This window comes from Barbus barbus (assembly GCF_936440315.1).
Source record: "Barbus barbus genome assembly, chromosome: 1".
NCBI classification, from domain to species: Eukaryota; Metazoa; Chordata; class Actinopteri; order Cypriniformes; family Cyprinidae; genus Barbus; species Barbus barbus.
Genome location: NC_136729.1, coordinates 45686087 through 45709426, shown reverse-complemented (window position 1 = coordinate 45709426; position 23340 = coordinate 45686087). Strand labels below are relative to the sequence as shown.

The 23340-nt window shown below is 35.3% G+C and overlaps 1 protein-coding gene across 5 annotated transcripts in view; it reads left to right on the top strand.

The window, feature by feature from the left end:
* LOC306871378 (multiple PDZ domain protein-like) overlaps positions 1-23340 on the top strand; it is a 79250-nt gene that overhangs the window by 53724 nt on the left and 2186 nt on the right. Inside the window, exons 26-45 of one of the 5 annotated variants that reach the window (XM_079419241.1) lie at positions 44-133; positions 2025-2087; positions 5754-5910; positions 6975-7171; positions 7813-7904; positions 7979-8051; positions 10771-10824; positions 10916-11008; positions 11379-11444; positions 13461-13536; positions 13638-13783; positions 15101-15184; positions 15262-15455; positions 17056-17203; positions 18166-18252; positions 19338-19419; positions 19507-19544; positions 19670-19792; positions 19894-19998; positions 22804-22892. In XM_079419241.1, the coding sequence (XP_079275367.1) occupies positions 44-133; positions 2025-2087; positions 5754-5910; positions 6975-7171; positions 7813-7904; positions 7979-8051; positions 10771-10824; positions 10916-11008; positions 11379-11444; positions 13461-13536; positions 13638-13783; positions 15101-15184; positions 15262-15455; positions 17056-17203; positions 18166-18252; positions 19338-19419; positions 19507-19544; positions 19670-19792; positions 19894-19998; positions 22804-22892 (2057 nt within the window). Of the gene's footprint in view, positions 1-43; positions 134-2024; positions 2088-5753; positions 5911-6974; positions 7172-7812; positions 7905-7978; positions 8052-10770; positions 10825-10915; positions 11009-11378; positions 11445-13379; positions 13537-13637; positions 13784-15100; positions 15185-15261; positions 15456-17055; positions 17204-18165; positions 18253-19337; positions 19420-19506; positions 19545-19669; positions 19793-19893; positions 19999-22803; positions 22893-23340 lie in introns of all 5 variants that reach the window. The other 4 variants (XM_079419239.1, XM_079419243.1, XM_079419242.1 and 1 more) reach the window with 4 other exon arrangements.

Sequence of the window (23340 nt, the reverse complement as noted above, 5' to 3'; positions counted from 1 at the left end):
CAGGGTGATTCTGGCTTGCTAACCTTCTGTGTTGTGCTTGTAGAAACCTCCTGTAGCCCTGCTACAGCTGAAACCCTCAGAGCAACCCCTCCATCCTTACCCCGAATCCTGCTTTACATACACACCACCACAGGTTAGACGGTGACGCCTGTGTGTGTGTGTGTGTGTGTCTGATGTGTTTAATGGTTATCAAGTGGTACATTCTAGAAAACTATTCCTTGTTCCTCAAGGTTTTCCATGATTGTGTTATATTTGGAAGGTTTTGTGGGTTTTAGTCTAGATATACACTAGTGGTCTTCAGGAAAAACAAACTTAAAATATATGACTTTCAGTCCAGTAAAATGCTCTGTGGAATAAAAATGTCCCTTGTGAAAAAGAATTGTGCTTAATTCTATTGGATGTGCGCTTGTAGTGTACTTCAAATCTTAAAATAATATTTTTCAAAAGCTGTGCAGATAATATCATATTAATGAACTTAAAGGGTACTTAAGTAACTTACACTGTTTCTTAACACACTTAAGTACACTTTTAAAAAGTGCATTTTGTAATAATGTCAAATTAAAAGTGTTACTTTAAAGTACTTTTAAATCAAGTTTTATTAATCTTTTGTTATGCTTCAAACTCTTAACCAAGGTTTATCTCTTTTTAAAGAAGACAATTAACAGATTATTACTGAAGCATTTTTTTTTAATTAAGTGCAAAAAAGTTATGCTTATACTTAAGTTTAAGTTTACAGTAAAGTAAATGCACTGTACTAAAATCTTTTTATTTTATGCTACAACAACAAAAAAACATTTAACTAAATATTTTAAAATTACAATAAAATCAAAGCCATTTGTCTAATTAAGTTATGTTCTAAATTTGAAATTGATATCACAAAAATTTAGGTTACTTGGGTATTTTTGTGAAGATTTGAAAAAGTTTTGATTATAAAATACTGTAGTAAATGTAGTAATATGACACTCGACACCGACCACTGTGGGGAGGAGGATGTATTTTGAGTGTTTAATCTTTAAAATGATTTCTAATTAGGATGATTACTAAAATATGTGATCATGGGGGGAAAGGCTATTAAAAAAGAGCACCTGACAGTTAACATTACACTTATTTTGATGTGTTGACTAACATACTAAAGCACATGTAAAGCACTTAATTATCATTTTAACTGTAGTGTGTTATTCAATATTACATTTTAAAATTAATATATTTTAAATGTCCTAAATTGCAACAATATAATTCACAAATGTGTAATAACAGATAGATTTAAATACATAAAGTATATTTTTGTTTAGCATAAAGCATTCAGTAGTACTTTAACGATATTTCAAAGACAATTTAAGTAATTATGAAAGATGTACTTAAAGTCCCACTTAAGTGGGGTAAAAAAAATTACCTTAAGGTGATCTAATTGCATTTAATATCATTTTAAAAATTTATTTCATTAAATGTCCAAAAGCATTCAATTTGCGCTTAAGTATATTATTTATGTAATAAGTACTCTATTAAAATAAGTATGCTAGAGTGTAAATCTTTTTCACAAGGGGTTTCATTATTTGACTCAAAACATTTTTGGTGAAATCTCATCCTGCAAAAAAATCTGAAATCTTCATGAATAATGTTATCACTCCATACAGTATTTAATGCGTTGTAATGATGTTGGATCTCTGAAACATGTCGTTTAATATCTCCACTGACCGAAGCCTTGTATCGAGGCATCTGTAAAGTCTGGCTCTCTGCGGTCTGTCCTTCTATTCATCAGACCTTTATGAAGTGTCTATGTCCAGATGTGCAGTAATGATCCATGCCTCATTCCCGCCCAGCAGATGTCTCTCTGCAGATGGCTCTTAAAAGTAGCTTTGTTTCAGTGGCACTGAACAACAAGCACAAAACACAAGGGGGAGACATTCATTACTGTGCAGGACTTTAGTTCGGATCTTCTGGACCAACAGAGAGCCTGTCAATGACATTAGAGTTTGTGGGACTGGGCTTGACGAGGATTCTTCTTGAATTTTTAATAACGGCAGACATCTGCGCTGGATGCAGTGGAGGACATTTCAGCCTTCGATCTGAAGAGCAGCAGTGAGAAGGTGAGTGAATCTGCGACTTTATCACAGATATATAGACTCCATTACTACTGCATTTAAGTAGTTCTCCAAAAATGACATTTTCTCACTCTCAGGTCGTTTTTAAAACCTTTATGATTGTCTTCAGTGGAGCTAAATGTTTTCAAGAATTACTGCAGCTCTTTTCAGTCAAAACATTACAACAACAGCTCATAGTGACCACTAAGTAAGGTTAGGGTCCACAAATAACAAAAAAAAAAACACCATAAAAGACCGTCTTTTGAAGTCAAGGCAGATTTAAGAAATGAAACATTCAATGATAGCAGTGTTATTTTAGTATTATTTACCGTATATGCTATTGTAGTACTGATTAATGTTTTGAATTAGTTATATATGAAAAGTTTATTTGCAAAAACAGATAACTTCATAAATCATGTTTTTTATTATGTTATCATGTTTTTATTGTGTTAGTTAGTTGTATTTTTTAGTTAGTTTTTACTGCTTAATTGGAATGCGTAATGAAAAAACATGATTTTAGTTTGAGTTATCTCTTCATATATTCTTTTAGTTTATGTTTTAGTACTTTTTCATGTGCTTGTCATTAAAAAAAAATTAATGACAAGCTATTTTTTACAGTTTTTTCCATATAATCTTTATATTTTATTTTACTTCAGCATGATTTCAATTGGCGAATGAGTTCAACTCTGATTTGTGAATCGATCTTTAAATCCAAATGAAGAGCTAAAATTAGAAGGATAATTTGTTTATTGAACCTTAGGATCTGTAAATCTTGCAATAACACACGTTTTATTAATTTTTTCATAATTTATAATTTAAGATAATTTATATGAAATTGTATTGGCAGAATTGAATTTGTAAGAGATTGTACAGCTTGGAACATCATGAGCTACGCTAAGAGAGTGCCCTTTCTGTTAACTATGATAACCATGCCATGATTTTATCCAGTAAACAACTGGAAATTAATAAGGCCTCAAAATTAATAGTTAAAAAAGTGGAGTCCTTGCTAGTGCCTCATACAGAGCTCCAAATCTCTGAGGGCATGAACCTGGGAAATTCAGAGACTGGATGAGACGTGCTCATTACAGCAGTCCACTACACTGTAAACAAAACTTTGTTTGCTAGAAAAACCCCGGGTACTCAGACTCTCAGATGTTGTGTAAAAGCCAGCCAATCTGCTCAGCAATGCAAATTGTAACCAACCGCATGCATTATGCTACAGGCGCTGTGTGAACGGTCTCTAGCGGTGCCACCTCAGAGAATAGCTTACTAACAACTACTATTATAATGTCTGCCGTGTATATTATCTATACTGTGCACAGAATGTGAATTTCTGTTATGTAGCATGTAATAGGATAACATGCCAGTGTTATTAATATACTGTTATAGTATTTATTAATATATATATATATATATTTATTTTTTTTTTTTTTTTTTATTTAGTTTAATTTTTAGTAATTTTGTTTTGAGCTTTTGTCATTTTTGTCAGTTTTAGTTTTCATTAAATATTTTTATATAGCTTTAATTTATTTTATTTGCCTTTTAGTTCTTCAATTTCAACTTATTTTTATATAGTTACCTGTGCAACATTTCTAATTTTTGTTGAACTTTTTTAAAGTTTTTCATTAAATGTTTGTTTTATTTCAGCTTTTTGCAGTAGAACACATGGAATACTATTTATTTATTTATATATGTAATGCAATGTTGTTTTTTCTATTTTCACATCTGATGACTAAATGCCACACACATGCATTGTGATGAAACATTGTGATGTTGCATATTAATATTTTTCAAAACTATCAGTGTACACTTCTCAGTATTCAGTACGTAGTAAGCTAGTATTCCATCAGTGACAGAAAGCATGTGGGCAGTCAGGGATCAACAGTAAGGATCAGCTGAGTTTCAGGCCAGCCATCACTCGCCCTGTTCTTAACTGACTCCAGGACAGATTTTGTGCTGTAAATGTGCTCTGCTGTAGTTAGTCTGAACAAGCACTTGCTCTTCCTCGTTCCTTCTCTCTCTCTCTCTCTCTCTGTGTGTCTCACTGGTGCTGGTTATTCTCTGTTTTCTGTAGGCTGTTGACACTCACAGTAGACCTTTCCTCCGTCTGTATCCGACTAATCCTTTCACTCCTACACCGTTTAAGGTTTGTGTCTTGTGTGTGTTTGTGTCTCGTGTGTGTTTCCTCTCCCGTCTATATGCAGTTATGAATTTGATTTCAGAACATTTGCATATATGTGGCCCTAAAACCCTCTTTCTCTATCTTTATAAATATGTGTGTGTGTGTGTGTGCATATATATACTGTATGTATATATATATATATATATATATATATATATAAGTGCTGTCAAATGATTAATCGCATCCAAAAAAAGTTTTTGTTCACATAATATATGTGTGTGCACTGTGTATATTTATTATGTATATATAAATACACACACATACAATACATATTTTGAAAATATTTACATGTATATATTTATATTCATATATATATATTATAAAAATATTTAAATATATACTGTAAACATAACACTTTTTTCTTATATATGCGTGCATGTGTGTGTAATTATATATACATAATATATACATAATAAACTTATGTATGTTATGTAAACAAACTTATTTTGGATGTGATTAATCACGTTTTATTACATCAGCGCAAATATATATATATATATATATATATATATATATATATATATATATATATATATATATATATATATATATATATATATATATATATATATATGCATTGTGCGATGGTAATATATTATACATATAAATATATATATAATATTATAGAAATAAAAAATATATATATATTTATTTAAAAATATATATTTTTTGCATTGCGCTATGTTAACAGTTTTGCTGTTTTGCATATAAATAAACATTTATGAATATAAAAATATATACAAAATACATTTTGCAGTATTTTAAGTAAAATTAGAAACTATATCTAAATACGCAGATATATGCAGGTCAGATTGAAAAGCTAATTTAAACCTGTTTTTTTTTTTTTTTTAAGGAATAGCTTTTAATCACACGACACAAACATTTGTTATTTACTTACTATTTACCCATAAATCCACATGATTTTCATTACTCTGTGTAACACAAAAGGAGATGTTTCGTAGAATACTCCTGCTGCTCTTTTCCATACAGTGAAAGCACACAGTGACCAGGAGCAGTTAAACTCAATACAAAAAGGAATAAAATACATCATAAATGCAATTTTGTATCAAGAACAGACCAAACTGCAGTATGAACATTCTGCTAAACATCTCCTTTTTTGTTCGACATAAAAAGTTATACAAATTTGAAACAACTTTTGAAATGTATGTACAGTAACAATGTAATATTTTTAGTAATCTCAATTTTACACTGTAACTGATATTGATAATAAAAAAGCCATTCATTAAACATGAATTCAGTATGCTAACAAATGATTTGGAAGGTTTTTACAGAACAGCAGCATGTCTTGATTTGTTGGTTCTTCATGCTGAGAAATGAAGAACAGAATAATGTGTTAAATGTGATTTTGATTATTATATTACGCTTCATATTTCATGGGTTTAGTGGAGGATGCTGTGCTGACAGATGACGTGCTAATTGGATAGAAGTTATATCTTGTTTAATGTGTTTTATTTTTAAATCTGTGGCAGCTGAATCGAGAGGAGGGGAAAAGTTTCCTGTCGCTGCCTGTCGTTCCACATGTCGGGGAAACCGACTCGGACACACTGACTGAGATTCCCGACAGACTCGCTCTGCATAGCGACGGTGCTGATGAGGAAGAGGAGGATGAGTATGGATACAGCTGGAGTGAGTCTCACATTGGCTATAAAACACAGCGGCCAGCAGAGGGCGCCTATCACACTGACTCACACTGGACTAGATACAGAGAAAGACACCAGTGAAAAAGATGTATAGGATAAAAAGAGTACTTATTATGGAATTAATATGCTTGAATGTAAGGTTACACTTTATTTTACAGTGTCTTTGTTACAGTGTATTTACACATTTAAGTTCTGAGTAACATTAATTATCTACTTATACTTGCTTTATGCTTAGAATTAAGGTTTGGTTTAGGGTTAGTTGCATGTAATTATGCATAATCAATTTTTTTCACTATTGTAAGTACATGTAACGTGTAACAAGGGCACTGTAAAATAAAGTGTTGCTGAATATACTTAAGTGTAAACTTAATACAGTTTTTGAAGTCTTAATTGCATGTAGTGAAATGAAAATGTATTTAGTGAAAATTTATATTAAACGCAATTAGTTAAACTTTAGAGTTTTCTGACCCACTTAAGTATTGCTTAAGTACATCTTTATATGTCATTTCATAATTACTTCTATTGTCTTTGAAATGTGGTTGAAGTACTGCTGAATGTATTGACAAGCGTTTATGCTAAACTAAAATATACATTAATGTAATTTCTATTGAAACTCGTATGTCTTGTGTTTAAATGTATTTGTAATGAAGTTGCAACTTAGTACATTTAAAATATATTAACTTAAAATGTAATATCAAATAACTATAGTTAAAATTATAATCAAGTACTTTACATGTGCTTTAGTTTGTTAGTCAACACTTAAGTGTACTTCTTAAAAAATGACAAAAGATTATTAAAACTTAATGATTAAAATGCACTTTAAAGTAAAACTTTTTTGACATCATTACAAAGATTTGAAGTACACTACAAGTGCACATCCAATACAGTTAAGCGCACTTATTTTTCACAAGGGGTATGTGGCCATTCACACTGTACTGAACTAAATCGGTTATTAGACTGCTGTGATATGCTGCAGTAATACTACAGATTGCAAGTGTAATTACGAGTAAAAGTATCTAACTGCAGGTGTGTGTGTGTGTGTCTGAGAAGAGAAGGTAACGGAGCGGTACGGTCGTTTACCGGGTGAGCTGCACATGATCAAGTTGGAGAAGGGTCGCACAGGTTTGGGTTTGAGTCTGGCCGGGAACCGTGATCGTTCACGCATGAGTGTGTTTGTGGTGGGAATCGATCCCAATGGAGCCGCCGGCCAAGACGGACACATCGTGGTGGGAGATGAACTGTTAGAGGTGAGTGTGTGTAAAACATCAAAACAGCAATCTTGTGAAAAAGAAATGCACTTTAGCATACTTTAAAGAAGAGTACTTATTATGTACTTTAAAAGAATATACTTAAGTGTAAACTGAATGTAATCTTTTCAGACACTTAATTGCATTTTATTTGCAATTAATATTAAATGCAGTTTTTAATGCAATTTATATTAAATATTTTTGACTCACTTACGTTGGTACTTAAGTACATTTTTTATATATAATTTCATAATTACTTCTATTGTTTTTGAAATATGGTTAAAGTACTGCTGAATGTACCGACAAGCGTTTACAGTGAACTAAAATATGCAGTAATATATACTTTATTATAAAATATACTTTATGTATAACAAAAGATTATCAAAACAATGATTTTAAAATGTACTTTGTTATGCTGTCAAATTAAAAGTTTTACTCAAAGCACACTCTTTAAAAGTGTACTTAATGTGTTAAGAAACGGTCATGAAAGTATCTCTTTAAGTCACTTAATTGGCCTTTTATTTAATTAATATTATATTATCTGCAAGTTTTTTAAGTGCACATTCAAAGCAGTTATGCACACATTGTTTTCATGCTAAACAGATCAGGCCTTTTTTTTATTCATCTCCTTGTCTTGGCAGATAAACGGTCAGGTTCTGTACGGCCGCAGTCATCAGAACGCCTCTGCCATCATTAAAAGCGCCCCTTCAAGGGTCAAGATCATCTTCATCCGGTAGGTCGAAGGTTGTGGTGTGTAGGTGTTGATCTGAAGAGATTGCAGGTTGACACGGGAGGTGTGTGTTTCAGGAGCAGAGATGCTTTGAGTCAGATGGCAGTCGGGCCGATGAAGGAGACGGACTCACCAGATGCACACACAGAGGTGAACTGTGTCCTCAACCCAGACTTTAAAAGACATTATTTATTTAATTTCTGAATCAGTTTTACCTTTAAGGATCAAGTCAACTTTAGACTCTTGTGAAAAAGAAGTGCTTTTGATTGTAGTGAATGTGCACTTGTAGTGTACTTCAAATCTTAAAAGAATGTTTTTTTAAAAAAAAACTGGACTTGCAGATAATATAATATTAATGAAATGAAAGGTCACTTAAGTGACTTAAAGAGAGACACTTACATGACTCTTTCTGAACACACTTAAGTACACTTTTAAAAAGTGACCTTTGTAAAAATGTCAAATTAAAAGTTTTACTTTAAAGTACTGTTTTAATTATTATGTTTTAATAATCTTATATCATGTTTTAAAGAAGTGCACTTATTTTGATGTGATGACTAACATACTAAAGCACATGTGAATTACTTGGTTATAATTTTAACTGTAGTGTGTTGTTAAATTAATATATTTTAAATGTACTAAATTGACATTAAATTTATTAGTGCTGTCAAATGATTAATCGCATCCAAAATAAAAGTTTTTGTTTACATATGTGTGTGAATATTTATGACGTATTTATAAATACACACACATGCACGTATATATTTAAGAAAAATATTATTTTTATATATATTAAATATATTTAGATATAAAATATATAAATATATACACATGTAAATATATGTAAATATTTTCAAAATATATACTGTATGTGTGTGTATTTATATATACATAATAAATACACAGAACACACACATATATTATGTAAACAAAAACTTTTATTTTGGATGTGATTAATCAGGATTAATCATTTGACAGCACTACACTTCATTACAAATGTATTGCAAATATATTATAATTGGTATAAATGCTTGTCAGTACATTCAGCAGTACTTTACCCATATTTCAAAGACAAAAGGAATAAATATGAAAATGCATATAAAAGTTATATATTAAGTCCTAGTTAAGTGAAAAAAACTCTAAAGTTCAACTATTTTTAATATAAATTTAAACTGTAATACATTTTGGTAACACTTTATTTGAAGGTGTCCTTGTTACACACATTACATGTACGTACTATTATAATAACAATGAATTATGTGCAATTACATGCAAGTAACGTCTCGGTTACGTATGTAACCCTCGTTCCCTGAAGGAGGGAACGGAGACGTCACGTCGGATGACCGACGAAATTGGGATCTCGCCAGAGAGACCAATCCACTTTGAGTGTAACTAAACGAGCCAATGGACATTGGCATGCGATCATTGCATTCAGCTGCCGCTGATCACAGCGTGAGTATAAGAGGCAGCAGGTGCACTGCATTAATTCATGCTTTCGCTGAGGAGCCGAGCCGGTGACCCGGCAGCTCAGCGGTGGTACAGCGACTGTGGCAACGGGACGTGACGTCTCCGTTCCCTCCTTCAGGGAACGAGGGTTACATATGTAACCGAGACGTTCCCTTTCAGTCGGTCACTCCGAGTCACGTCTGATGACCGACGAAATTCGGATATCTACTAAAGCGCCACAGAAGCTGCCCCTTCCAGTGCCCTGTGTAGGCCTCCTGATCCTTCCTATAAGGCAGACGATAGGACTGGGCTCTACACAGAGAAGGTCAACTACTGTTGTTCCTTGAGCAACCCAACAGTAGGACTTGGATAACACTGGGAAGCGTGCCCTTCTGCTTGGAAGAGGCACACTGTGGAGTCACCTCCTCCCAGAGGGGGTTAAGTGACATTTAGACATGTGAAGTAACCCTGTAGGGCCCTATTGCACATGGAAGTCTCTGAGATGGCTTAGGCTGCATCATTGGAGGTGGCAGAACGTGGTCTGCCAGGGGAAACATGGCTCTAATAAGCATACCGTGGGATACACATATGGGATCCCGACAGGGTCTCTCATATGGGCACTAGCCTCACACCAGATTTCAAGAATTCATTGGCTGAAAGGCCTGGCGCCGGAGTGCTGGAGGACTCGACGGGGTTTGCCTGGTTAAGGAACTCTCTGTAGAATTAGGCGTAAGGATGCCGCAAGCCGACTCTGAGCCGGGCCTCTCAGTGCCACTACCCATTTGAGGTGAGAACACAGGAGGAAACCGGTTCGACACGTAGGCTATAAAACCTAGCGAACGTGTTGGGAGTCGCCCAACCCACAGCTCTACAGATGTCTGCTAGCAAAGCACCACGAGCCAGCGCCCTGGACGATGCGACACCCCTAGTGGAGTGAGCATGCAACCTGAGCGGGCAGGGGACACCTTGTGCTTCATAGGCCAAGGTGATGGCATCCACTATCCAGTGGGCCATCCTCTGCTCGGAGACAGCCTTCCCTTCTGCTGTCCTCCGTAACAGACAAAGAGCTGTTCTGAGGTCCTGAAGCTCTGAGTTCTATCCACTATCTAAGGTGTACTACTTTTTCACAAGGGGAGGCAAACAGACACACATTAAACATTCCCGATATGTGTAAGAAGATTGGTCATTCATTACTTTATACACTTGTTTGTTTGTTTCTTTACTCGATTGTTTGTTCTTTCTAAAACATAGAGCAATCCATTAGCATTCTTCTTCATCTCAATAAGTCCATTTCACGGTTTAAGAAGTTTTAAGGGACCAGCATTAGAAGCTAAGGAGCCAAACCCTCACCCTCTGGTTCATTCATTCATTCATATGTTTATCTATTCATTTGTTTAGTCATGAATTCGTTTTTTTCTCTCCACAGACAGAGACGCCCAGCTCAACATTAGATGTGATCCAGCACGTAACTCTTCCTGTGGTGCGACACACACTTCAGCTCTCTTCTGACTCAGTGTTTGTGTGGTTTCTCTCTCTGTACCGGTGATGTTCAGTGTTTTTTCTCTCTGAAGGAGGATGGAGGGCTGGGTTTGGTCCTGAAGGAGGATGACAGCAGGAGCGGATGCATCATTGAGAGCGTGGAAGAGAACGGAGTTGCTGGAAGGGTATGAGTTCAAGTTCAAGTTGAGCTTTATTGTCAAGTTTATTACAAAGACAAACTTTTCAATTAAGACCAGCAAAGAGTTTTAGGAAAGTAAACAGGGTTGGTTTGGATTTCATGTTGACTTTAACACAGTTATTTTAGCATCACTGATAAACTCCAATCACAATAAAGCATGCCTTAAAATTGGAAAATACATTTCAAGGCAATTTTGTGGATGTAAACAATTTATAAAAAGAAGTCACACTTGATGTTAATGTGTGTTTCAGTGTGCACTAATGCTGTGTCTTTTTGTTTTAATATGGTAACACAAGATATACTGTAATGCAAATATCTAACCTCTCTCTCTCTCTGTCTGTGTGCATGTGTTTCAGGACAGCTGGATTGCAGCGGGACACCAGCTGCATGATGAAATGGTGCTGGGACTCTCTGTAGAAAAGGTAAAACTCTTTCCAACTGTGAAATGTTCTGAAGTAAGAGTCAGTTGTATCATTATTTACTCACCTGCGTTGTTCCAAACCCTCATGACTTTCTGACTTACGTGCAACGCAAAAGGAGAATAGAATATTTTTCAGAAAGCAAAAGCATAGGAGCTGTCAAGCTCTCAAAAGGACAAAACTCTGATCTAAATGAATCAGAAAATTGGGTTTTTCCACTATATTCTAAGTCTTTTGATGCCATACAGTAGCTTTGTGACCAACGAACCAAAATTTGAAATTTAAAAACATTCTAATTGTAATACAAAATTCAGACCATTTGTAGATTCTATACTCTTCCTATGCTCTATAACTCTTTTGTTACTGTATTACAGAATGGGTGTTTTGTCACAAATCAATATTCTGTAAATAACCTGTTAAGATTTTTGTAAATGTACACTAATGTTCAAAAGTTTAGTGTCAGTTTTTTAAAGAAATTAATGCTTTTATTCAGCAAGGATGCATTAAATTTATCAAAGTGACATTAAGTACATGTATAATGTCAAAAAGATTTCTGTTTCAAATAAATGCTGTTCTTTTGAACTTTCTATTCATCTGTGAATCCTGAAAAATACAATTTTAACACTGATAATAATCAGAAATGCTTCTTGAGCAACGAATCCGAATATTCAACTGATTTCTGAAGGATCATGTGACACTGAAGACTGAAGTAATGATGCTGAAATTTCAACTTTGATCACAGAAATAAATTACATTTTAATGTAATGTATAATTTAATAATATTTTATAGTTTTTACTGCATTTTTGATCAAATAAATGCAGTCTTGGTGAGCAGAAAAAATGTACCGACCCTTAAACGTTTGAACAGTAGTGTATGTAAATAGGATTTATTATTTCCAAAAATGTCACTGTCTGATGTGAAGTGTCTTGTCCCAGATGAAAAACAAGTGCACTTCCATAATGTACTTAACGTGCTCTGTTTTCACTCACTTACTTAATATACTAAAAAAAAAATGCGTACTTCTTAAGAGAAACTTAAGATCATCTAAGTGCACTTGTTTTCCCCAGCATCTCCAAGCTTTCTTTAGGGCAGTCGTGGCCTAATGGATAGAGAGTTGGACTTGTAACCTGAAGGTCGTGGGTTCAAGTCTCAGGTCCGGCAGGGATTGTAGGTGGGGGGAGTGAATAACTAACACTCTCTCTACCTTCAATACCACGACTGAGGTGAGACCCTTGAGCAAGGCACCGAACCCCCGACTGCTCCCCGGGCGCCGCAGCATTGGCTGCCCACTGCTCCGGGTGTGTGTTCACTACTGAGTGTGTACACTTGGACGGGTTAAATGCAGAGCACAAATTCCGAGTATGGGTCACCATACTTGGCCACACACCACTTCCCTCAACTATGCTTTTTTGGGACACCATGAAAATGAACTAAAATGCACTTTTAACATACTATCTCTGTATTTACACTTGAACCATCTTTCATACGCTAGTGCACTCAAGTGTACTACAAGTGGTAACTAAATACATTTTTTAAATACAGAGATAGTATGTTAAAAGTGCATTTTAGTTCATTTTCATGGTGTCCCAAAATAGCACAGTTAAGTACATTTAGATGATCTTACGTTTATCTTAAGAAGTACTAAAGAATCATTTTTAATAAATTAAGTACGAAATTAGTGCGTGAAAATAGCAGTAGCCGCTCACTGCAGAACAAAGATCCAGGGGGCGGGGTTGGATCCACATCTAGGGGGTGGAGATGGGTGGGTTTAGGGATTGGGGGGTGGAGATGGGTAGGTTGAGGTATGTGTAAGGTGGAAGGAGTTGGATCTAGATCCAACCACGCCCCCTGGATCTTGTGTTCTGCAGTGAGGACCATCTCAAAAACAGAGCACTTTAAGTACATTATGGAAGTGTACTTTTTTTCACCTGGGGTAGGTGACGTCACTCCTCCAGAAAGCAGAGCAATCCGTGAAACTCACCATCTGCACTGACTCCCAACCCTCCTCATCCAATCAGATTTGCTCAGGATCAGACGCTGGAAGCAGCCTGCCGCTGGTTTCTCTGACATCATCAGAGGCAGAGCCAATCAGGAGTAAGTGGGGTGGGGTCTGGGGGTATTAAAGTAAAACGGAACGAGTTTGTTGATGAATAAATCAGAAGCTGATCTCTGTCCTCATGATTATTGTGCTGCAGATTCGAGCAGATGTTCCACACCGGCGACACTGGTGTGTGATCCGGCGACGTGTCCCATCATCCCCGGCTGTGAGACCACTATAGAGATCTGCAAGGGCAGAACAGGACTGGGGCTGAGCATCGTGGGTGGCTGTGACACGCTACTGGTGAATAAACTCAGTGACGTGAACACTGGCCTGATAGAAACTTGAGCACTCTGACATGGGAAATCACCAAAATGTGTACAAAATTAGCTTCCACCATCAGTTTTTAATTTACATAGTCTTCAACTCAAAAAGTTGGAACTTAAAGAAAATCCAGTTGTCGTTGTTATTAATTAAAACTAAAACTATTTATTGAATAATTGATGAAGTGAAATAGAGCTGAAATAAAATAAAATATAAATATTAGTATTAGCTTCAATTAAAAAAACTGTTCAATTAGAATTAACACAAATGATAAATGGTATCTTGGCAGCTAACTGAGAGATAATACAAGTTTGAGTTAAAGTACTAAAATAAAATACATAAAAAAAAAAAAAAAAAATTGCTAATTTTTTGTTTGTTTGTTGATCACAAAGTACAAAGTAGATGAGGAAAACTAGGATGCCGGGCGTATTCAAAGCGCCGCCATTACTGTCTACAGTGTGTGGAAAGATAAAATACTGATTTTGTTTAAATAATATTTTTTTTAAGATAATACTAAAATAATATCAGATACTTTTTTTTTTAAATGGCATTTATCGCATTTTGGAACAAACTCTTTATATATATATATATATATATATATATATATATATATATATATATATATATATAATAGCTAATTACAAATATTAAAAACAAAAACTAATTAAAATGACAAAAGCACATAGCAAAATTACTAAAACTCAAAATAAATTTTAACTAAAAATATTAAAATAAAAAAGTTAAATTTGAAATATTAAATAAAAGGTTTTTTTTTTACTAAAAAAAATAGCAAAAAGACTTGAAAAGCTAAAATTAAAAGGAAAACTGAAAATATAAAAATAAAAGAGATATTAATGGAAAGATATTAATGAAAGCTAAATATAAAGAAAATAAAACTAATAAAAATGACAAAAGCATATTACAAATAATTAAAACTTAAACTAAAATTAAACTGAATATATTAAAATAAAAGCTAACTCAAAGTATTACACTATAATAGTATATAAATAATACCAAAGTAACACTGGCCTTAGCACATCAAAATAAGTGTACAATATTATAAAATATAATGATTTAAAATGTACTTTCAAGTAAAACCTTTAATTTGACTATTTAAGTCCCTTAAGTGGCCTTTTATTTCACTAATATTGCATTATCTGCAACTGCAGTGTTTTTTATATATTATATTAAGATTTGAAGTCCACTACAAGTGCACATTCAACACAGTTAAGCGCACTTCTTTTTAACAAGGGGTGCAGAAACTCATTTATAAGGCCTGTATCTGTCTGTGTTCAGGGCACTATAATAATTCACGAGGTGTACGAGGAGGGAGCCGCATCTAAAGACGGCCGCCTGTGGGCAGGAGATCAGATTCTGGAGGTAAAATCAAATGAACTCTTCTAACTAGTGCTTTGATTTCTCATTTCATCCGTCTCGTAACTCATCATCTCTCTCAGGTGAACGGTATAGATCTGCGCGTGGCGACGCACGACGAGGCCATCAATGTTTTGCGGCAGACTCCGCAGTGCGTGCGTCTGGCGGTCTTCAGAGACGAGGGTCAGTATAAGGAGGAGGAACTGTGGGACTCGCTGAGCGTCGAGCTTCAGAGGAAACCAGGCCACGGCCTCGGACTCTCCATCATCGGGAGAAGGTACTAGAGCACTAGTTAAAGCTACTAGTCAGCAAAGTGTGGTTAGTTAATTGTTAATTGGGGGGGTCCGCATATTTTTGCACGTTGATCAGAATTGAGTTCCATATTAAATTCTTATAGGACGCAGTTGTTTTAGCATCTTTTATCTAAACATATGAAAATACTTCAGTATGTCTTGCATTTAAATAAAGTTCTGCATGCATGCCGATGTTAGAAGTTGCAGATTAGAAATGAAAATAAATCATGACAGATGGATGTGAAACAGAAACCTTTTGCGTGAATTGTCTCAGAGACATTGGCTGTTGCTAAATTAGTAATGATTTAAATTAGTTGCTAAATTAGTAACACAAACATCTCTATTTAAATTATATTCTGTTTACAGCCTACGTTGTTGATTTGCCATATACCATTAAGATATAATTCCACTTGTGAAAAAGAAATACACTTTAGCATTCTTTTAAAAAGAGTACTAAAAAAATAATATACTTTAAAAGAATATACGGTTACACTTTATTTTAAGGTGTCCTTGTTACAGTGTAATTAAACATTTAAGTACCGAATAATATTAATTAAGTACATGCACTTACTATATGATTAGGTTTTGGCTTATGGTTACTTGCATGGAGCTATGCATAATTTATTGTCATTATAATAGAAAGTACATGTAACGTGTAACAAAGACACCTTAAAATAAAGTGTTACCGAATATACTTAAGTGTGCGAACTAAATGCAATGTTTTCAGACACTAAAATGCATGTTAATTGCAAAAAAAAAAAAAAAATGTATTGTATTAATTTTATATTAAATGCAATTAGCTGAACATTTTGACTTACTTAAGTAGAACTTAAGTACATTTTAAAATGCAATTATTTGTACTGCTGAATACAATTATGGCAATATGTAATTTTCTTTACATATGTTAAGAAAAAATGTTTTTTTGTTTGTTTCCTATTGTATGCTATTGTAGATCAATTCACAGAACAGGTGCTACTGATGAGAAATCTCAAAAATAATTCAAATTAAGCACATTGTATTCTGTAGTTTAAGTTTGTAACTCATATATTTCATAGCACTAGAGATTTTTTTTGTTTGTTTTTTTGCTTAATTATGTTACAACCAACTTTTAACTCCAGTTGTACTGGAGAATACTATATAATCAAGAAACATAAATCATATAATACAGTTACAACATTTTATACTTTAAAAGTAATATTGAATAACACTACAGTTAAAATGATAAACAAGTACTTTACATATGCTTTAGTATGTTGGTCAACACATCAAAATAAGTGTGCTTCATTAAAACACAAAAGATTATTAAAACCTAATGATTTAAACTTAAACTTTTAATTTGATTATTATTATTGATTATTACAAAGGTCACTTTTTATGTGTACTTAAGTGCGTTAAGAAACAGTCATGAAATGGTTTGTGTCTCTCTTTAAGTCACTTAAGTGGCTTATTTTATTTGATTAATATTTAAGAAATATACTTAAGATCTGAAGTACACTACAAGTACACATTCAGTACAATTAAGCGCTCTTGTATTCAGCTCTGTATCTCCTGCATGAGCGGTCAGTGATTGTGTCTCTGTCTCAGGAGCGACGCAGGAGTGTTCGTGTCGGACATTGTGAAGGGTGGAGCGGTGGAGACTGACGGACGGCTGATGCAGGGCGATCAGATCCTCTCGGTTAACGGCGAGGATGTTCGCTCAGCCACTCAAGAGTATGTGGCTGCGCTGCTCAAGGTGAACGTCAGAGTCGCTCGGTTAAACCACTGCCTTTTACAGTTGATTATTATTGAAAGGTATTCAGACGGATCAAATATATCACTGGGTGATCGAATAGATGTTTCTGTATATAAGTCTGTATAGTTTTTGGTTTAAACATTAAGTATTTTGTAGTGCAGTGAAACGATTAATTGTGATTAATCGCATCCAAAATAAATGTGTGTGTGTGTACTGTGTATATTTATTATGCATATAAAAATACACACACACATGCATGTATATATTTAAGAAAAATATGTTATGTTTATATATTAAATATATTTATATATATTAAATTAATATAAATATATGCATGTAAATACATGTAAATATTTTCAAAATAGATACTGAATGTGTGTATTTTTATATGCATAATAAATATACACAGTACACAAAATATTTTATTATTCTGAGTCAGAATTTCTTAGGTCAATTTTTAAATGCCTATATAGTCTTTATTAATTATGTATTCAGTTTTAGTTATTTAGTTAAACAAAATTAAAATGTTGAAATACAGTAAGTGTTTAATTTTATTTATTTTTATTTCAGCTAATGTTTATCTTGTTTGAAGTAGCATTTTTGTTTTAGATTTAGTTAGCAATAATAACCCCAGTGAAAATCAATAGTAATTGCGGTAAGGTCTGAGAATTGTCAATAAAATGCAGTCACCGTTTACATGGTGTGCCTTGTGTTTGATTTATTGTTCTTATGAGCTGTGAACCAATAATGACCAGATGCTCTCATGAAAATGTCTCCAAAACTTCTAATAGCATCTGAAATAGTAAACTAAAAAACTAAAACTAAAGTGTAAAATGAACACATTTTAAAATAAGATCATATTTGAAACTTTGAGTTTGGCTCCTTCTCATGTCATTTTTTGTATGTGAATGTGAAAACCAATTCACATGTATCACTGGTAAACTGGTTTTGTTTTCCCTCAGAGTTGTGCTGGTCCAATCCGATTGGACGTGGGTCGTTTTAAGGCGGGGCCGTTCCACTCCGAGCGCCGTCTGTCCCAGAGCAGTCAGGTCAGACACAGAAACCCTTCACACAGTTAAAGACTCACACTCTCTTGTCTTCTGTTGTGTTGGTGAACGCATCCATCCATCACTGTTCATCTGACAGCTCTGATACTGATGCTGTGATCCCAAAACACATTCTCACGCAATGAGCGAGTTTGTTCTTGAAGACTGTGGTTGTCAGATTTTAAGCAGGTTTGACCTCTGTTATAAGTCATAAGTCACTCTGTTATAAGTTGGAGTGGGTCTTACAACTGCACACCAGTATTATTTTAATATTAGTTCTTATTTCTTATTTTATATTTATAATTTATTTATTTCAAATTAGTCCTTTTTTGTATTTGTCACATACATAATCATCCACAGTTAGACATCCGGTGAAATGCTTTTACAGTCACTCCATCACATAAAAATAGGTAAGAAATGTAAAAGTTAAAGAATAATAAGTAATAATAATAAGAATTTGCACAAAATACAAAATTACAATTATAATAAACTAAAGAGTGTAATACTGAATTAAAAGATTAAACGTAGATATAGAAATAGAATATGTACAAAATCAATAGCAATAGAAAGGTTATACTTTTACATTTATTATTTATACTCTTATATAAGAGTATAAATGTATTAACACTATACTAATGTATTATTATTATTACTGTTGTTGTTGTTACATTTATACTCTTATATTATTGTTAATATTTTAAATAAGCTTTTATTTTTCTATTCATTTCAGGTTAAGTTTTAGTCAATTATTTATGTGCTTTTCTCATTTTTATTAATTTATAATTTATATAGTAATTTGTATCAATTATTTTGGTCCCACTTTACATTAGTGGCCTTAACTACTATGTACTTACATTTAAATTAATAATTTGATACAATACACTTATTGTGTACATACATGTTTTTACATTGAACATTTTTAAAAAATACCTATATGTAATAATATCTGCAATTAATTTCTGTAATTACATTTATGATTACACTGTTGACCCACCCTTAAACCTACCCATAGCACCACACCTGTACCATGTAGTGTGTGTTTGGTGTGTTTGCGCTCAGGTGTGTGAAATGTCTCTGTGTGTTTTCAGATCAGCGAGACGGGCAGCGAGAAAGTCACTCCTTACTCCAGCTCTGCAGCTTTACTCGGAGATGCGGAGAAAACCCACGAATGTAAGAACATACTGCAGTCCATCCGGTATAACAGCTCAATGTTAGAATTCATTCTTGACTTTCAAACTTTCATTTCTTGCTTCGCAGTGCTGGATAAAGACGTCAGGATGGTTGAATTCACAAAGGTCAGTTACCCTGATTCAGTCTTAAGGCCTGTTCACACAGATTCCACAGAGAGACTTTTGAGTTCTGCTCGTTCATTGTTTCCTCAATTGAGGATGATGTGTGTGTGTGTGTGTGTGTGTCTCAGGGCCCGTCTGACTCTCTGGGCATCAGTATAGCAGGAGGGGTCGGCAGTCCTCTGGGTGACGTGCCTATATTCATCGCCATGATGAACCCCAGCGGCCTGGCAGCTCAGACGCAGAAACTCTGGGTGCGTGTGTGTCTAACATCTGAACCACTGGTGTGTATTTGTCAATCACAGTCTCTCATGTTTATTATCTGTGTGTGTGTGTGTGTGTGTGTGTGTGTTAGATTGGAGACAGGATTGTGTCCATCTGTGGAAACTCAACAGAGGGAATGACTCACAATAAAGCCGTTTCACTGCTGAAGAACACAACAGGCATCATACAACTACAGGTACAAAACAACACGGCCCAGCAGCTATAAGATCCACTGTCAGTGTTCACTTCAGCATACTTTTAAAATTATGAATATGAAATAATATTCTTAACTGCAAACTGAATGTCATGTTTTCTTCATCTTAATTGCAATGAAATTAAAATATATTATTGTTGACATTTAAATTAAATGCAGTTACTTAAGTACATCTTTATATGTAATATAATTATTTCTGTCTTTGAAATATGCTTAAAGTACCGACAAGCATTTATGATCAACTAAAATATACTTGTTAAACTAAAATGCACATGATATTTCTATTGAAACTTGCAAGTGTTATATTTAAATATATTTGTAATTATGCATTAGTAATGATGAAGTTGCAATTTAGTACACTTAACATGCATTACCTTTAAATGTAATATCGAATAACACACTACAGTTAAAATTATAATCAAGTAATTTATGTACTTTAGTATGTCAGTCAACACATCCAAATAAGTGTATTTCTTTAAAGCATGACAAAAGATTGTTAAAACATAATGATTTAAAATGCACTTTGAAGTAAAACTTTTAATTTGACATTATTACAAAGTGCGCTTTTTTTAAAGTCTACTTAAGTATTTTCAGAAATAGTCATGGAAGTGTGTTTCAGTACACTTTTACTGGCCTATTATTTCATTATATGTAAGTTTTTTTTTTTTTTTTAAATATACTTCTATATAAATCTTGGTAACACTTTATTTTAAGGTGTCCTTGTTACACGTTCCATGTACGTACTATCATAATAACAATACATTATGCTTAAAGGGGTCATATTTTCACGGTTGAACACAAGGGAATGAAGAGACGAGGATAAACTTAACATCCAGGGAACACAGAACAGGCAGAGACACACAGGAACAAGACATCGATGTTAATACCAGACGCTAGACTCAGGAAAACACAGGGCTTAAATAATCAAACTAAACGAGATAATTACACACACACACAGGTGACTTCAAATTAACACAATGATGACAGGAACAGAAAAATCCATATATGGGCACATGAGGGAGGGAAACACACAAGACACAGGAACACAGGACTGACATTACTCCGCGTCCACGCGCCTCCTAACAACCAACGGGGAGGGGGTATGGGTGTTCTCCAGGATGGAACAGACAGTTTGGGGCACTATGACAGTGCAGGGAGCTCAGGAGGCCATGGTGGATCGGCCTCCGTAGCCTTGGCCTCGCCACTCGGTTCGGCAACCAAAGCTGGGACTATATAGCCCCCCAAAAAATACTTGGGGGAACTTATGGGACTAAATTCAGGGACTGGAACACTCTCAGGGCCGAGTGTGGGAACTGGAGGCCATCTTGGGCTAAACTCAGGAACAGTAGCCCCCCCTTGGGCTAAACTCAGGAACAGTAGCCCCCCCCTTGGGCCAAACTCAGGAACAGTAGCCCTTCTTGGGCTAAACTCAGGAACAGTAGCCCCCCCCTTGGGCCAAACTCAGGAACAGTAGCCCTCCTTGGGTCAAACTCAGGAACAGTAGCCCCCCCCCCTTGGGTCAAACTCAGGAACAGTAGCCCCCCCCTTGGGTCAAACTCAGGAACAGTAGCCCCCCCCTTGGGCCAAACTCAGGAACAGTAGCCCTCCTTGGGTCAAACTCAGGAACAGTAGCCCCCCCCCTTGGGTCAAACTCAGGAACAGGAGCCCTCCTTGGGCCAAACTCAGGAACAGAAGCCCTCCGTGGGCCAAACTCAGGAACAGAAGCCCTCCGTGGGCCAAACTCAGGAACAGTAGCCCCCCCTTGGGCCAAACTCAGGAACAGGAGCCCTCCGTGGGCCAAACTCAGGAACAGTAGCCCCCCCTTGTGCCAAACTCAGGAACAGGAGCCCTCCGTGGGCCAAACTCAGGAACAGGAGCCCTCCTTGGGCTACGCACAGGAACAGGAGCCCGTTCAGGGCTAGGCTCGGAATCTGAGGCCCTCTCTAGGCCGGACATGAGACCAACAGCCCTCCTTGAGCTGAACGTGGTGACAGAGGCACTCTCAGGGGTGAACTCAGGAACCGCTTCCATCAAGGCAACATGAGAACCCCTAAAGACTAGACAAGACAAGACCGACAAGACAAGACTGGATTAATTTAAAACTGTTCCTGTGGACAATACTTCAGGGGACATGACTTGACTCTGGTCAGGGGCTGGAGCCTACACTGGACTCTTGGTCAGGACACTGGAGCGAATTAGGAGCTGAAGTGAGCCGCAGCCTGCGGGCTTGACGTCGGAGTGGCCGGCGAGCTTGAGCGAGCGGTGGCCCACAAACTTGACAGACGAACAGCATAGCCACAGCCGGCGAGCTTGATGGATGAACGGCTGGCAGACTTCTTTCTTTACGTGAATATTTGGGCGGGATTACACAAATATTTCCACATCGTGACGTAGACATGTGGGGGCGTATTTGAATGAGGCGTTTCAGACTTCTCTTTTGGATAGAATAAATCCTTTTGTAGGAGACTTTGAGCTTTGTAACTCTGCAGATCTTATACATGCACAAACAGCTACATAACACACTAAAGACTTTAATTACATGTTTAAGGACACCTTCAAATAAAGTGTAACCTGAATATGAAATAAGATTTGAAGTGCACTTCTTTTTTCACAAGGGACATAAAACAGTGTAAACAAAAGTGTACACAATAAGTACTCTATGTGTACGCTGTGATATGCATTTTCTCACAAAATGACCAAACTGATTGCAGACACATTCTGAACGCATGCTGTGTGTTACGGTTTAGTGCAGATATGATGTGTGTGTGTGTGTGTGTGTGTGTGTAGGTCATTGCTGGCGATACAACAGTGACTGGACCGTCAGCAGAGCAGACAGCAGGACTCACAGCCAGCAGTATTTTCCACGATGACCTGGGGTTTGTACTCAAAACTCTCTTCAACCGTCAGAAAATAACCCTCAACCTGTGCCAAATGTGACTAAAAACTGCCTTTAGTGAGTCAACGGAATAATGGTTGCTTTATACCGAGTTCGATTCCTTTCTGTATTAAAGTCCTCTTGATTTCTACAGCGCTTTATACAATACAGATCATGTCAAAGCAGCTTCACAGACATGAACAGCAAAATAACAATCAAATATAGAAACTCATCTATGGAGACGGTTCAGATTCTCCTGTAAAGCAGCTCTTAAAGACAATAGTGTCATTATAAATCATAATTTTTCTCTCAATTTATTATGCATCATCGTCTGCAATGTTTGCCTGATTATTTTTTCCTGACGATGTTTCATTTTAATATGGCATTTGTTGCTGTTGCCAGATATGTAAATAAAGATACAAATATCCTTTTATTTATTTATATATATA